Raw genomic sequence first — 18,060 nt, forward strand, 5'->3', positions numbered from 1 at the left:
ATGGATAATATTGCCGTCATAGCTGAAACTGAGAAAGAGATACAGACCTCGCTAAAGAAATTGAATGATCTGCTTATAATAAAATGTAACATGAATGTTAACAAAACAAAAACTAAGATAATGAAATGTATTCCAGATGGTAATCAGGATGTTAATGTTTGGTTGGAAGGAGAAAAATTGGCTCAAGTAAATCGGTTCAATTATTTGGGAAGCATCATTGCATCTGATGGGAAGTGTGAAAAGGACGTCTGTTCTCGAATAGCCCAGGCTAAAGAAGCTTTCAATAAAAAAAGAAGCCTGTTGATCTCCCTACCAGTAAGAAAGCATTTCATTAAGAAATTCATTTGGAGCATTGCGACCTATGGCTCTGAAATCTGGACTCTATTAAAGGCTGATAAGAAAAGAATAGATGCATTCGAAATGTGGTGCTGCTGTTGAATGTTACGAATACCGTGGTTTCACAGGCTAACAAATGAAGAAGTTCTCAAGAGAGCTGAAGAAACCATCAGCCTAGAGAAAATGATCACAAAAAGAAGATGTAGTTGGATAGGTCATTTAATCTGGCATTCATCATGGTGCACCACACTGCTTGAAGGGAAACTGGAAGGAAAGACTAGAAGAGGACGACCAAGAGCAGGGTTCCTCGATGGCATTAAAGGTGACGTCCATATCAACTAATCAAGCAGCTGGTTCAGGATAGAAGGTCGTTGGAAGAGGTCAGCCATGCTACCCTTCAACCATCAGGTTGAGGAGAACGAAGGAGAGATGTTTTTCACAAGAAGACACCAAGTCAACTGAATTCTTTATTGACGTAAAATGGAAAGTGTAGGATAAGAAGAAAACTGGATAAATGCAGGAAAAGACGAGAAACATAAGTTAAAGGTAAATGCAGGTGGTAAAAGACTAGGAACATAGTACAAACATTGTGCCATTGTGTTCATTATATTACCGTATGTGTTCCTATTCTTGTTCTTGTCTGTCCATATTTGTCTTGATTTGACACTTGTTTGTTCTTTTTCACTACCTGTATTATCCTGTTGAGGCCCTTTTCTCCTTTTGTATGTGTCATATGTGTCCTGATCTTTCACCCCCCTGTATTTATCATATAAACCCAGACCAAACCCACAGTGTTTGTACTCTGCGCTAAGGCAGCTGTAGTATGGGAGGCGCACACATAATTCTTAACCCTGCAAGCAGCCTGCACCTGTTCAATCTGGCAAGCATGAGTCACTTCAGCTGTTAACTTGGTTAGACAGTTATCATTGCAAGACCGTATTTTCGTATGTAAAAGTTATTTTAAGCTTGAGTCGGCTCGACATGTACGTGATGCATTTGTCCAGCAATTTCCCGATGAAGTGCTACCTTCATGAGCACAGATTCACTTAATTGTAAATAAATTTAAAACTACTAGCTCAGTATTCAATAAAAAACATACGCACACATGAACAGTTTTAACAGAGGAAAAGCTAGATGACATTGGTACGAATCTTGAACGGTCACTGAATAAATCGCTCACAAAATTAGCACAACAAGTAGGGGTTTCATTTCTTCTGCACACAGAGCTACAAAGCTGTTACACATCAAACCGTACAGGTTTACACGGGCCCATTGTTTAAAACTTGCTGATCCAGCCACAAGAGTGAGACATTGTGAGTGGTATCTTGCATCATTGAATGATTGCTTATTCGACCCGCAGCTTGTGTTCTTTTTGGATGAGGCCTAGTTTCATCTTAATGGTCGTGTGAACCGTCATCACACTCGCTATTGGTGTGCAGAAAATCCTAATGGTGTTTATGAAGTCCCTCATTATGATAGGAATATTGGTGTTTGGTGTGCTGTTAGCACAAGACGAATAATTGGGCCTATTTTTCTCAAGATGACAGTAAATGCAGAGAGGTACCAAGATCACATTTTGATACCGTTCTTCCATCAGTTAACGGAAAAAGAAAAATCGCATGGGTGGTTTGAACAAGATTCAGCCCTGCTCATACAGCAGAAGATTCCCTTCTTACAACCTTGGAAGTGTCTGCAGACAGAGTGATCTGTGCTGGTCTATTTCCCCCTTGTTCTCGAGATCTAACAGTGTGCGAGTTTTTACTTGTGGGGTAAACTGAAAGAAAAAGTTTATCGAACAAATCCTCACACATTGGAAAACTAAAAGAAAACATTAAGAATGAAATCGGAAACATTACAGTGGCAGAACTCGCTCGTGTCAACCAGAATGTGGTTCCCAGTTATAGTGCCTGTATAACCCAGGAAGGACGACACTTCCAGCATCATTCGTAAGGTAAGATTTCGTATAAGATTTTATTCATGGTTAAAGCAGGGCTACATGAGTTCGGCTGAGGCAGCTGCCGTAGCACAGAGTACAAACCCCGTGCGTTCAGTCTTACAATTAGTTTATATCAGAGACCTTGTACTTCTTCCCTTTTCCTTCATCACCTGGTTTTCTTCTTAACCTACTCTTACCACATCAAGACAAGATCTGTCAAGGTGGCCCCTCAATGAGTCTGTATACCCGCCCTCCCGGTGTAGCTGGGAAGCAGAAACGAGCTTGTCAGGGCTGAGAAGAGATGGATGTAGAAGAACTGAGGTCAGTGAGGAGGGAGCCTGTCTATTTGAAGATGGCAGTGTGGAGATTGTCTTTATGTTTTCTTGTTTATCCTCATCTTCTCTGCCTGTTGCTCCATCTTCGCACACTGACCTGGCATTGTGTTTGTCCTGTTACAGTGTCCTTCCTAGGACCTTTTTAATGGGCCATTTTTACAGACCGCCCGGCTAACATATCCTACATATATGTTAGGTAAACAATATTAATACATATTTGAGTTGTTGGGTGCTCCAAAATAAAAACATAAATACTGCTAAATTGTTTGTTTAATATTCTTCATTATTGTCAGCAAACTGCATCAATTACATTAACGTTTAACTTTACTTTTGCGTAGTGTCATTGTACGCGAGCGATGTGTGGATTAGCTTGGAATCGCATTCGAGCACTCGATACCGCATGATGTTACAAACTTGTATGGCACTCTACAGCAACCGAGTGATAAGCCCCGGAGTTGCATGATTATGAACGAGCAGTAGAACACTTCAAGTTCAAAATACTCTTTATGCCTGTTTTCTTCGTGATAACAACACTAACTGCCTGCTGTCATTTCTTGATGGATACAGTACTTTTGCATCCATCTCTTGGCACAGGCCAGAGTAAAGTGTAGCTTCCACCAAAGTCAACGTCCATGGCTGTGACAATATGGAAGCTGCTGGGGTATGGGTAGTGCTGAGTAATGACATTCAGAGCACGACTAGTGCATCTGAGTGTTATGAAAGGTGCTGCTCCTAGGGTCAGTCGTGCTGCAATAGTACTTTCTGACCCAGTGAGGAAAGCAATGGCAAACTACCTCACTCCTCATCTTACCTAGTACGCCTCATTTTGGTGCTGCCATTGGTTTTTGGGGTTTCCTTATAACTGCATAACCTTTGGTGGTGCTATTTGAGGATCCAACCAGCCTCTGGGCTGATGACCTAACAGACAGACAACAACACTAAAACAGTTCAATTTTGCAGTTAATGTTTACCTGTCTGATATTACTGTTAATGCCCAGAGGGGAATAAATTGAAATTTTATCATATTCATTTGTTACATAGTATTCCCCACCTGGCTACTCATTCCTCCCACCTGGCTGATAAAAATTTCTGGGGAGGTCACTTTATTATGTGTTCCTTTTCTTGTACCTGTCTGTTTATATGTCTAAGTTGATCTTTAAGTTCTTTTTCAAAGTTTGTTTTAATCATAGCAGAAATAAATTAAGTATGGCAGATTTTGTTGCCAGATGTTGATAGAAAATTACTAGTAGTATTGACATCATATGCAGTATGCAGTTATACTTGTACGAAGGTCGATCAAATATAAACAGGAATTTTGTTCCTGAACATCAACTGGTGGTAGGACTGGCCCTGCGCTTCTATGCTTAGGCAGCACCATTAGGAGTGGGGAGAGTGTGCTGTTAGATATTTCCCGCCGTTTCGTCAGTAACGCTCACGATGTTGGAGGAACAGGTGCACCCCTCCACCGCGCAACACATAATTCTAAAATTTCTTGCTCATGAAAGAGTTACAGCGCCAGAAATTTGCCAGAGATTGACTGTTCAGTTCGGTGATCAAACAGTGTCGAGGCCGCATGTGTTTGCCTGGCATAAAAAGTTCAAGGAAGGACTAGAACATGTGGAAAATCAGCAACACGATCGCCGTCCTCAGACCAGCATTACAAGCGAAAACATTTGTGCGGTTAAAGACATTATTGACAACGACCGACGGGCAAGAGTATCAGAAATTGCAGAACAAGTCGGAATCTATTATGGGAGCTGTCAAGCAGTCATCACAAATGACCTACAGTTCTGTAAGGTACGTTCAAGATGGGTCCCACGCCTTTTGACCGAAAATCTGAAACTGAGACGTTTGGAGGTCTGTCAGTAGCTTATAGCAAGGTTTGCGGAAGAAGGTGATGCATTTTTGAGTCGGATCATCACCTGCAACGAAACATGGGTCCACCACTACATTCCCGAATCCAGCCAAGCCAGTAAGGAGTGGCGGAGGAAAGGGGAGGCAGCACCAGTGAAAGCCAAGACTTGACTGTCAGCTGGCAAGGTTCTTGCAACGTTTTTTTTTTTTTTTTCAATCGGCGAGGCATTTTGCTGACTGATTTTTTGCATGAGGGACGCACAGTCAATGCTGCTTACTACTGCAAGCTGTTGAACAAGGCGAGGGTTGCACATCGCCGCAAAGACGAGACCAACCCAATTTGACAGGTCATCCTCCTCCACGACAATTCGCAGCCCCATACTGCAGCTCTCACTGTCTCCAAGCTGCAGGAAATGCACTGGACTACACTTAATAATTCTCCTTACTGCCCAGACTTATCGCCTTGCGATTTCCATTTGTTCAGACCGCTTAAAAAGCTCTAGGAGGGCAACGATTTGAAGATGACGGGAGTGGGGATGACTTCATGCGCAACTGGCTGGTGACACGACCCTGTTCTTTTTACTATGAGGGCATCAAAAAGGTGCCCATATGCTGGGACAAATGCATTTCCAAAGCAGGAAACTGTGTGGAAAAAAATAATTGTAATTGCATTATGTTTTTCAAAAAATGAATTTAAATAAAAAATTATATCCGTTTATATTTGATCCCCCCTTGTGATAAGTTAGTATGCTAGTTTAATAAGACTAACATTGGAAGTGCTCCAAACAGTAGTTTTGGACTATTCTGTTCTAGGATAAAATGTTCATTAATCCAAATCTGTTTTCTTTCAGCACTATCTCAGTTATTTGAATTGCCTGCGAGTTAAGGAGTTTGCTGGAGCCATACATAGTTTGTTTCATGCATTTGATAGGAATACTTTAATATCAGAGGGCAAGACTGCAAACCAAGAGGAGAAGAACAAAGGTTTCAGATATGCTGAGTTGAATCTTGCTATGCTCTTTGCCCAGTTCAGTCATAGGTATGTATCATAATAAGAAATATAGTTTTGAAGCAGAGGCTCTTTGTTGTTGTTGTTGGTGGTGGTGGTGGTGGTGGTGGTGGTGGTGGTGGTGGTGGCAGTGGTGTTGTTGCTGTTGTTGTTGTTTGAATCATCAGTCCTTAGACTGGTTTGAGGCAGCTCTCCAGGCCACCCTATCCTGTGCTAACCTTCTCATTTCTACGTAACTACTACTCCTCTTCTAATCTTCCTGTCATATTCATATCTTGGTCTACCCCTACCATTCTTACCACCTACACTTCCCTCAATAACCAACTGCACAAGTCCTGGGTGTCTTAAGATGTGTCCTATCATTCGATCTCTTCTTCTGGTCAAATTTAGCTGGTTCGTTTGTGCCGATGTGATTACAGTACTCTTAAGTTTGACAGTGCGCCGGACACAGTTTGGGAAAGAGTCCTAGTGATTAATAAATGCAGTTTATCTGGCTTCGTGGCTTCTCTCAACGGCCCGAGGTACTTGGTGTCGCCACACCGAAGTGAAGGTGCGCCCACGGCCAAGGGAGGCCGGCTCGTCCGCAGGTATCCAGCTATGTACTAGCCGTCCTAATGCTAGCGCTGTCCAAAGTTGTACAACTGAACCCAGGTCCCAACCAACGCAATCAAGGTATGACATTTTTCTATCAAAATGTGAGGAGTATGCGTAACTCGCTTGCTGACTTTAATGCTGGACTAAGTGAAGGGAACTATGACTGAATTTGTATCAGCGAAAGTTGGCTTAACGAAACTGTAGCTGATACTGAAATATTAACGGACAGTTACATTGTATTGCGTAAGGACAGAAATTCCATGAACACTTCAAAACTGGATGGAGGAGGTGTTTTACTAGCTGTGAAGCCTGACCTTGGACCAGTGTCGAAGCCTGAGCTTGCTGGGAATTGGGAGTGTCAAGTAGTGAAAGTCAACCCTCAACTCGGTCGTGCTGGCTTCATTGTGTGCTGCTACCTGCCTCCAGATGAAGTGAACGACCGTCTTAGCAACCTACGTCAAACATTGGAAAACATTACATATGTTCTCAATTCACGGGACACTGTTATTGTGTGCGGTGATTTCAACTTGAGCCAATTAGCTTGGAAAACTGATGAGTCGTCGAAAGTACAACACATTATCAGAGAAGCGAAGAGGTTTTCTTATTTCTAGAAATTATTAATGAATTCAATCTCAGTCAGATTTGTGATTTCCCTACTAGGAATGATAATTTTGTAGACTTAATTTCAGTCTCAAATGAATTACTGTACTTCAGAGTGGAGAGTGCGTCAAAACTGAAAATGTAATTCACACTGATCACCAAGCCATCGAAATCTTCCTGTCTATGCCAAGGACATTTGGCTTCAAAGCCATATTTGCATGGAAGAAAGCTGATTTTTCTTCAATGAGAGACCTTTTATCCCTGTGACCCTGGGATATGATGAAAGAGTCCCATTCTGTGGATGAAGCTATGAGCACTTTTTATGACTTACTATCTCTCTCCAGTCGTTCCACTCATGACTGAGTATCGTGACCCAAGGACTTTGTTGTTTCTTTTATAAGCTGATACCATTCTGTATGTACTTGCGTTTTCCGGACAGTAACTCTCCATGGTAAGTCCATGATCTCTCTTACTTGATCAACCCATCTTTTTGCGACGTGTCCTTGTGCCAGAAACTTTTCCTTGGACAATTAATTTTTCCATGTTGTCACCCTCTCTTCTCATAATGTGACCAAAGAATTGCAGGATTCTCTGGTACACAACTTGGCATAAACTTCCTTGTATTCCAATTTCCTGGATTTTGTTCGCCTGGCTGTCCACGGTATTCGCAACATCCTTCTCCAACACCACATTTCAAAGGCGTTGATTCGGTTCCTGTCTTTAGCTTTTATGGTCCAAGTTTCGCATCCATACAGGAAGATCGAGAACACAAGCGAATGGACTAATCTTTTCTTCGTTTTCATAGATATTGCTCTATCTTGCCAGATCTTCTTTAATTTTGCCATAGCTGTACGTCCTAGAATGATGCGACGTTTGATTTCTTTTTCGCAGTTACTTTTATCCTCAGTTATTGAACCAAGATAAGGAAACTGACAGACTCTGGAGATTGTTAAGGTGCTGTGGCAGCTGAATCTCTGCACCTTTGTTGACAATCATTAGTTTTGTCTTGTTCCAATTAATTTTCATGCCAAGTTTGTGACTTTCCTGTTGTACACGATCCAATATCTTGATAAACTCCTGTACACTGCTGGCTACAAGTGTGGTGTCTTCTGCAAAATGGAGGTTATTAATTCTCTTCCCACCAATCGAAAATCCTCCTTCCCAACTGTCGAGGGCATTGCTCATGATATATTCACCATAGATGTTAAACAATTGAAGTGATAAGATGCATCCTTGTCTCACACCTTTGGAGACTTTGAAACTTGATGAAAGATCACCATCAACTCTGACTTTGGCCAAGTTGTTATCGTATAAGCCTTTTATAAGTGAAATGAGATGAGGTGGAATTCCCATTTCCTCTAGAACACGCCACAACTTTGGCCACAAAACACAATCAAAGGCCTTTTGGTAGTCAATGAAGCACAGAAACAAAGGAATGTTGAATTCATGTGCCTTTTCAACTAATTGCCGTATATTTAGAATCTGTTCTCTAGTTCCTCTTCCGTAGACAAAGCCAGCCTGTTCTGACGGGAGCTGATATCTAATGTAAGGTTTCAAACGTTCATTTATGATATGCAATAATATTTTACTTGCATGTGATATTAGTGAGATAGTTCAATAATTCCCATAGTTCCCTGTTGATCCTTTTTTGTGAAGTGCAATGCAGATGGAAATGAGCCAGTCTTGTGGCCATACACCACTGTCCCATATCTTCTTACAGATGAAGTGCATTAAAGGTACCCTTTCTTCTCCCATTTCCTAATCATTTTCCCAGTGATGCCATCATTTCCTGGTGCTTTATGATTCTTAGGTGTTTAATTGCATCTTCTACTTCACTCCTTAATATTGAAGGCTCTGTTTCAGAGTTAGATTGATTAGGGTTGTACTCTTTGCAAACAATTCTGGTGGTCGCATCTACATGTAGATTTTGCAACCGTTATTTCAGCGGCTACAACAAACACAGTAAAGGGTGGAAAGTAAATGCAATTACACAGTACCTAAGACACTACACACACAAGAAAACAGCTGATGAACTAAGTGGAACTCCGCCGATAACATCACTGGTAAATATCAGTAGGGGCAACTTGACGATAAAAACCCAGGAACATGAAAGGAGCTGGGAACCTACCAAGGGCATGGAGATGGCTTAGGTTGCAGATTCCGGAAAATCAACCCTGATCCTTGATTTTCAAAATATATTATTTACCAAAAGATTATTTACATGCGACTTTACAAATGATCTCCGAACAATTTCAGTCATACGGAAGTTGTGAACTACAAATTACATGTTCCTTGAGACACACAAATTGGATGTTCCTTGACAATAGCTTCTATAAGTTCGAAGAATCAAGCAAATACCATACATCTAATTACAACCCAAGTCGTACAATACAATTTAGAGTGAAGTTAAACGTACCTTTCAAAATATCTGGACAACATAATTGAACACGTCAAGTGACACGGAACTACTAGAGGCAAAACCCCCCAAGGTAAATACATAAAATTACAATTTACATGTTTAGTGAAACAAGGAAAGGAGAATGCCTCAGAAACAAACAGGCAAGCCCAGCTGAAAAGCTAAGGCATCCGAAATAATTGAGTGGCGAGTCTGGGTGGGGATAGAGCAAACTCCTATATGAAAAAGCAAGCAAACATTAAGTGAAATTTAAGGTGGAACAGAAATCGAGAGTGCTTACCCTAAAGTGGCCCATCCTGGTAGCGAGACGACGTCAAAACTTCAGACAGCCAGACAGACCACGAAGTGCTGCCTCGCTCTCTTTAAAAAGGAAACCCTGGCCTTGGAGTAGCCAATCAGAATGCAGGAGCCTGCCTATTGCCACCCAGGTTCACCAATCACAACTCCTACTTCAGTCGCGAAGTTTAACTAATTTTCTCGAATACGCACGATCGCGAATCTTCCATTTCCAGAACAGTCAGAACATACTTTCTAGAATACATAACTAACAATGGCCAATACACCCTGTTCAAAAATTCGAGTTATAACTTTCTGGATAGTTCCAGTAAATATAGAAATGAAATCTTGTTGTTTCAAATACCATGTTACCAAAATATTAACACTGTACAGGTTAGGTCATTACATGGATTACAAATAAAATATTTTATCACCACACTTCAGATCATACAGTAAGTACTACTTAACAAGGTTTACAAAGAACATCTTCAATAAACACTTTCCACTTCCAATATATTCTACACCTGTGACAGATTTTCACAGTATATTTGCACCTTCCAATAGCCAGTTGTTTCTCTCTAATGATGGTACCATCTTCATCTTCCACAACCCATGAACCTGGCTTGAAGTTGCAGGTAATTTTCTTTACCTTCATAAAGAGATCACGAGGTTGACAGTGCTGCTTATGCAGTTCAGTCTCTTCACAGATTTCATGAATCTGGTTTGCCTTATCAAGTCTGCACCGCTTTTGAACTTTCCAAGATAGTGATGCGTGCATTTTTAAATATTCATCAGTTTCATAATTGTTTCTTTTTAGCTGTTTCCTTTCCTCTATTAGGCTCAAAGTTTCGGCGCTTAACCATGGCTTCCTAGGAAATGAATTCTGCCCATGTATTTCCTTGCTTGCGCTACTCATAGCAGTCTTCAAGTTGTTCCATACCGAATCTGCTGTGTCAGTGGGATTTATTCCTAATGACTGTAGTTTGGGACGAATAGCCTCGCCGAAGCTATATAGAGCTCTTTTTTTTTATAGACAAGAAAAGTGTTCCACCGATCAATACTTCTTTACTGTGAATGAATTATTACACTAGATTGAATCCTATCAATACGGAAAATGAAGCTTATAAATAATAATATATAGAGCTCTATCATCAAATTTCATTTCCCATACCTTTGTTGTGGTTTTGAGTTTTAGTTGCATCTTCAGGGGCAGCAGATATTGGTGTATACACCTGTACAATATTTAATGTACAAGGTGTTGAATTTATCTTGATGGAAATAATTCTATGATTGACTGGATAGTATCCAATGACTGCGCTACATAACTTCTGTGGAACGACGACTGCTACACAATTTCGACTTTGATGATTATGTCCAGAGAAATATACTGTTTTACCATTGGTAGTGGTGAAATGCCCAGCACCTTTCCAGTGTGTCTCACACAGTCCCAAGATCTTCAGGCCATGTAGTGTCATTTCTCTCTCAACAATTGATAGTTTGGCAGTCTGTAGTAAACCCCTCACATTCCAGGTTCCACATAACATCTCTCTGCGAAGCGAACATCTCTGATTCGAGGCTTCTCTCAACCCTATATTCCCCACCCCGGAGATTCGATTGGGGGACTTGAAACTCCTGAATTATATTTAATAGCAGGTACGAACATTTAGAATTGGGCAAAGCCATTGGGTTGTCTTGGAAAAGGTAATGAGGTGGGTTCCCATGTCCTTCCTCATATCAACTAGGCCGCTCCTAACATGGAGGTAATATGTTGTTCAGTGCAGAAGCCTCACTTTATTCATCTTAAAGATGGCTGACAATATGGGCCTGCTGCGTGACCTAGGCAGCGCTAATAATGCTAAACAGTGCCAAACTTCATCATATTTTCTATGGTAACAAAGACAAAAGAAACAGAATGGGTGAATGTGAGGGCAAAGATGTTAGCCAAACATGAGTGGCTATCTAGGTAGCATTATCTATGGAACTATTATAGCAGTTAACAAGTTGGCTCACACTTACTGCAAAAAATTTATAATAAATATAAATAAATAAAAACTCTATCAAACAAGAGTATATCCTTTGGACAACACTAACACAAACTTAGCACCCAAAATAAGCCACGAATATTCCTCAGAAGCTACGAACGAAGAGCAGGTTTGCTGTATAGGCGGATGTAAGACGCAACACTATTACAAACTACCTACACCACGTAATGGAGCGTAACCTTACTATATGCGGTCATAAAAGACAGCGTACCAATTCGTAAAATTAACATCAGAAAATATCCTTCTTGGTACAACTCAGAACTAATCCAGAAACTGAAGGAAAAAGAAAGGGTGAGAAGGAAATACAAAAGATCAGACCAAGAGTGCGACTATGTGCAGTTTTCTGCATTACAAAGTGAGTGTAAAAAACTGCAGCATGCTAAGTACAGGGACTGTGTTAGGTCGGTAGAAGATGACATCATCACACGCCCTAAACGCTTTTGGAATTTCATTAATAATAAAAGAAAATCTTCTCGTCTGCCTCCCACTATGCTAATAAACGGAACTGAAATCCACAAAAAATATAAAATTCTAAACACATTTGCGCAAACTTTCACAAAGTACCATTCTCCTTCCAAGCCCTGCAATGCAACTTTTTCTCCCCCTATTTTCAATAAATCCAGTGTCTATTCAATCTTCTGTGGCAGAAGTGAGACGGATCCTGTCATCGGTGGATATCAACAAATCATGTGGGCCTGACGAGATACCTGGTATCATCCTCCATGAATGTGGTTTCCAAGTGGCAATTCCACTATGTGAAATTATAAATAAATCATTTAAGTGTGGGTGTTTTCCGGCTGAGTGGAAAAAGTGCTACGTAATCCCTATCTTTAAGAAAGGTGATTTTTCGATAATTATAGACCAGTAGTGCTACTCTCACTTTTATCGAAGGTGGCAGAGAAAGTCATATATAATCGCCTGTATGACTCTTTTGGTCAGTACATAGACCCATCACAGCATGGATTCGTTAAAGGCAGGCCAACTGTTACCTATCTGGCAGTTTATTTATCTTCAATTTCAGATGCTTGGATGATGTGATATATACTGATTTCTCCAAAGCCTTTAAACTCTTTACAACACGAAGCCTTGTTGAGAAAGTTGTCAGCAAACGGATTGTCCGGGAGTATTTTTGAGTGGCTAAAGAGCTACTTGACAAAAAGAAAATGTTTTGTCAAGTCCGAGGGTTTGATCTCTAACCCCTATGAACCTTCATCTGGCGTCCCACAGGGATCACTGTTAGGGCCTCTTCTATTTGTTTTGTTTCTAAACGATATTACTACAGTCGTTCAAAGCAGTGAATATCTCTTGTACACTGATGACTTGAAACTGTACAAAGTCATAGAAGAAGACAGTGATGGCGATTATCTACAAGAGGATCTGGAGCAAATACGCAAGTGGTGTGATAAGTGGTCCCTTAAAGTGAATACATTCAAGTGTGGTGTCATGTCATTTACTTGGAAATTAACACCTGTATCATGCAGACATAAAATCAGTGGAGAAAGTTTAATTCGTGTGGAGGAGTTTAATGATCTAGGTGTCATTCTTTAGTAACAGGAATGGCTTATCCTTTGAGAAACACATTGATGGTATTATAAAGAAATCTTTCAGACTCCTGGGGTTTGTCAAAAGGAATTGTAAAGATTTCAGTAATATTGCATGTGTCAAAACTCTGTTTTGTTCCCTGGTGAGACCCTGTCTCGAGTATGGTTGTGAGGTGTGGCTCCCGTGATCAGAAGGCCACATACACCATCAAGAGAGAGTACATATAAGGTTCATAAAGTGGGTTAGTGTCGGATTCTTGGGACCGGGCGAGTTGGCCGTGCGCGTAGAGGCGCGCGGCTGTGAGCTTGCATCCAGGAGATTGTAGGTTCGAATCCCACTATCGGCAGCCCTGAAAATGGTTTTCCGTGGTTTCCCATTTTCACACCAGGCAAATGCTGGGGTTGTACCTTAATTAAGGCCACGGCCGCTTCCTTCCAACTCCTAGGCCTTTCCTATCCCATCGTCGCCATAAGACCTATCTGTGTCGGTGTGACGTAAAGCCCCTAGCAAAAAAAAAAAGGATTCTTGGGCATGCCACTCTCTTCAAGCGGGTATGAAGAATTTGTAAACATTTTTGGAATGAATACACTGGCAACGCACCGAAAATGTGCGAACGCAATGTTAGCGATTAAATGCTTGAAGAGTAAAGTGGACTGTCTGGTTATACTGCGGTTGATCCCACTTCATGTTCCAACCAGACGAACAAGGCAGAAATGTACATTCCACCTGCCCAAATGTAGGACGGTTGCACATGAAAATTCCTGGCTCATGCAAGCCCTTAGGATCATAAATCAGCTGGAATGGTCGCTCAACATTTTTCAGCACCCTTCCACTGCAATTTGGAAAGTTCTTCTCAGGGATGGAACGTGATAATTTTGTAAATTATGTAAATAATCTGTAGAAAACATGTGAAGATTTATATCTGTTTGTATATATATATACAGGGTTATTCACCTAACATGTTACACGGAAATAACTTCTAAACCATTAAAGATATCAGCATTCTGTTTTCATATTCGTAAATGGTACGCAGGGTCTTGTAAAATAACGTGCTACTTAGTCTCATGGGGTGATTAACAACCGAGATATTGATACTAACTCCATATTTTTAAATGGAACTGCACAAATTCATACAGCTGATTTAAAAGTTCATCTGCGTACAAGTTAAAATGTGTAAGTGATCCAAATTCAAAGACACGGACAAAGTGACTCGCACATGCGAGGAGCCACAAACAGGAAATAGAGTGATTACAAATGACCAATAGCAACACTCCAGTTTGCCACATTCACCTATTAAAAATCCTAATATACTGACCAATAAAAACACTTGTACTTTTGGCCAATGACAGTGATATTCTAGAATTATGCTTTCTGCAGAATTTGCATCTTTGCGGATATTACAAAATGACAGGAAGGGGCCACTTACACGTGGCACACCCTGCCTCACAAGTCAGGAATAAAAATTCCAAATCCCTTTCTATAATTTACAGAAAAATACAATATAAATCAGGAAATGTAACAGAACATAAATCTTCTTCATAGTCCATTTCTTCATATGCCTAAATATGTAATAATTTTTAAATAAGAAAGCTTCATACAATAATTTGCTTTGCACAAATTCTTCAGTTTTTTAAGTGTTTTTTTTAATCCAAAATGATGACAAGATAAAATTTACATAACATTACATACATAATAAGGACTTCTGTTGCTTCACTGATTTCTGCTCACCAACGGCCACAAATACAAAGAGGTCTAGTAAATTAAGAATTAAATTTTATCATAAAAAGTTACGAGGGACATGTTTTGCCCATATTAAGGGCATTTTTAGCCTCAAACTCAAACCTGTAAGGTGAATAATCAGGATCCTGATTGTTCTTACAAAATTGTAAAAAGAGGATATCAATGTAGGTGTTTGTCTAACATAAAATTATTAGAATGTCCGTGGTTAAAATCGTAGTATCAAGCTGCATGTCACAAGTTCACAAGATTACACTTTCCGGAGCGCTGAGTCACTGCGCCCAAAACCTGTTGAGGGTAGAGCAATAAACAGCTCAATTTTTATAATGAAATAGAAATGTGTTTCCTTGAATACTATTGGAGGATAAGAAAAAGTAACGCTGATAGACTGTTAAAGATGTTAATTTTGTATGTTAAGATAAGACAACAGTCTTCTTACGTAGCTGTTCAGCTGTCTATAGTCTTATTTAACTGGCTTGAAGGTGTGAAATTCGAATGTGTTACGATAAGATAAGTCTTCTTTAAGTAGTTGTGGGAGCAAGGAAAGTTATTCGGCTGTCTATAGTCGTATTTATCTTGCTGTATTATAAACATTTCAGTTTCTTCAGATAATTTCTGCATCCATAATATCACTTTTCAGCCATAATTCAATTCGTATTACAATATCTGGTAAATATATATATTAAACACGGCTAGTTGGCCATGTGGTTAGGATCGCGCAGCTGTTAGCTTGCATTTGGGAGATCGTGGGTTGCCTGTCGGCAGTCCTGAAGATGGTTTTCTGTGGTTTCCCATTTCTGCATCTGGCAAATGTTGGGGCTGTACCTTAACTAAGGCCATGGCTGCTTCCTTCCCTATCTTCCCTATCTTTCCTATCTCATCATCGCCATGAGAGATATCTGTGCTCGTGTTAAGTAAAGCATATTGTAAAAAAAAAAAACTTACTTAAATCTTTTAAATTACTTAATTCTATTTCTTTCTTTACAATATTTCTACAGTTTAACACTTTACAATTTTATGTCATCCTTACTTGATTTCCTGCTTCCTATACTATCATCACCACTCTCTAGTCCACCCTGTTTCCCTGAATGTATCTCCCTATAACTCTTCCAAACAATCCCCTTAATACATATGTACCATACTGATATAATTGGTCCGTTATTGGGCATTATAAATTTTACAGCTAACACATTCCTGTTGCCAGCTATTCAAGTAAAGTCCATCTGAACGTAGATACCTATCTCCCTACTTACCCATTAGGATCTACAAATCTCACTCCCAATTTCCCACATACCCACCTCATAGTTTCATTTACATACTCTGTCACCCTTCAGTCAGTATCTTTCCTACAGAGTATCTCACTGGTAACAATCTCTGCTTCCTTAAAATTCTCCCATGTTGTCATAACTAGTTCTCACACATCCTTAGCTATGGTAATACCTATTCCTGCTTGCCGTATGTTGTTGGTACCGACATGGAAAATTACCACCTTCTCCTTACCCTCCTCCTTCCCTTCTATTTTCCTCAACATTTTCCTTAATTTAATTCCTGGATAACACTCTACCCTGTTTCCTTTTCTCCACACGCTTTCCCCACTTGCCTAATAGTTGAGTCACCCCTTACCAGAGACTCAACCCCACCTACCTCATTAGATCCCCACCTCTCCCTTAACTTCCTTTATGCCTGCTGAACCTACTCCCTCCTCCCTGTTCCTATCCTCTACTCTACAGTTCCCTTTCCTCTTTCTCTGCTCGTCCTCTGTAACAGTTCACTCAGCTGTTCTACCTGTAGTGACTCATACCAGTTCCTCACCAGTACATCTCCTGGGCTGTCTCGCTGAGGAAAACCCTTAGCCTTCATTTTCCTTCCCCTTAAAACATTAGCCAACCTGTCCTCGACAACTTCTCCCCGTCCTTTCCTCCCTCTCGTCTACCTACCTTATGCTGTACATTAATTGAGGGAGACCTACCTGCATTCCTGTCCTCCATTACAAGTCTAATCATCTCCCTCAAACTCTCTGTCTGTGAGTCAGTATGGTGGAACAGCAATTTTAATTCTTTACATTTTGCAGATAACTTTGCTCCGCGTCTTCAGAAGAGTAATGAGGGTTTGAATTTAAGAATATTTTACCGTTGAACAATTGTAGTGGTACACTCGTTTGTCACCAGGTGGCTCGTTGTATGCTGGTACAGCGTTCCAAGCGGGAGCTGATGACTATGTCTAGCCCCAAATGAGATGTTCTATCACACTGTGCGTGCTAGAGAAGTATTAGAGAGGATATCAGACGAATCGGGCACGAATGTGGTAGAAGAAAATAGAAACTAATAAAATGAAAGCAACAAAAGACACCGGGATAGAATAGAACAGAGCTGAAGAATTGAAAGAAAGAATGTGGAGAAAACCAGCAGATGATGATGATGATGATGGTGTGAGAGAGGGTGGGGGTGGGGGCATACCCGGTGTACACACGTATGAAAGCATGACAGTAACACATACCTTGGAATGAACCAACTGGTGGTAACAAACGTACGAATTTGGCAAACACCGAAACTAAATAACAATATAGAAAGGACAGGGAACAGAACTACCTACATAAATACCTAATGGCTGGCAACCACGTATTACTTAATTGATAGCCATTGTCCCTGTTGAAAGGATATCATACTATGTGGGAAGGAAACCCTTAAACTAGGTAGTATTATAATTCGCATATCGTAAAGTATGGTAACCACCAAACCATGGTGTTAGTCATTAATTAGCAGCTCCTACATTATTGCATAGCTAGACTTTTGAAAATTAAGGTTTTTGTTTTGTTTTTTTGTAAGTCGTATACAGTATTATGACAAGGTCATCGAGGAAGAATACCTTTTTTTTTAAATTGCTCCTTCAAGTAGGATAAATATACTGGGGCAATTGGGCTTAAACTGAAGAGGAAAGATAGGAGTTATTTTGCATACCTTAATAAATTTCTATATATGCTCCATTAGCGACACAGCAGACATTGAATTGTTGATCAATTTCTTACCTCGTAATACCAATATAAATGGTCCATTATTGGACATTATAAATTTTCCAGCTAACTCATTCCTGGTTGCCAGCGTTTCGCCCCAGTGTGCTAGGTAAATAGCACACCCACCAAGACGCATGGCTAGTGCATACCGTACCGAGCTCGATAGCTGCGTCGCTTAAGTGCAGCCAGTATCCAGTAATCGGGAGATAGTGGGTTCGAACCCCACTGTCGGCAGGCCTGAATATGGTTTTCCGTGGTTTCCCATTTTCACGCCAGGCAAATGCCGGGGCTGTACCTTAATTAAGGTCACGGCCGCTTTCTTCCCATTCCAAGCCTTTCCTATCCCATCGTTGCCATAAGACATACAGTATCT

General features: G+C 40.5%; 1 protein-coding gene across 2 annotated transcripts in view; it reads left to right on the forward strand.

The window, feature by feature from the left end:
- The window catches only part of ida (anaphase promoting complex subunit 5 ida), a 163,749-nt gene that overhangs the window by 46,495 nt on the left and 99,194 nt on the right, over positions 1 to 18,060 (forward strand). For both annotated transcript variants that reach the window (XM_067146186.2, XM_067146187.2), the window contains exon 6: positions 5,313 to 5,500. In XM_067146186.2, coding sequence (XP_067002287.2) covers positions 5,313 to 5,500 — 188 coding nt within the window. The remainder of the gene's footprint in view (positions 1 to 5,312; positions 5,501 to 18,060) is intronic.

This window comes from Anabrus simplex, chromosome 4 (assembly GCF_040414725.1).
Source record: "Anabrus simplex isolate iqAnaSimp1 chromosome 4, ASM4041472v1, whole genome shotgun sequence".
In the NCBI taxonomy this organism is placed as follows: domain Eukaryota; kingdom Metazoa; phylum Arthropoda; class Insecta; order Orthoptera; family Tettigoniidae; genus Anabrus; species Anabrus simplex.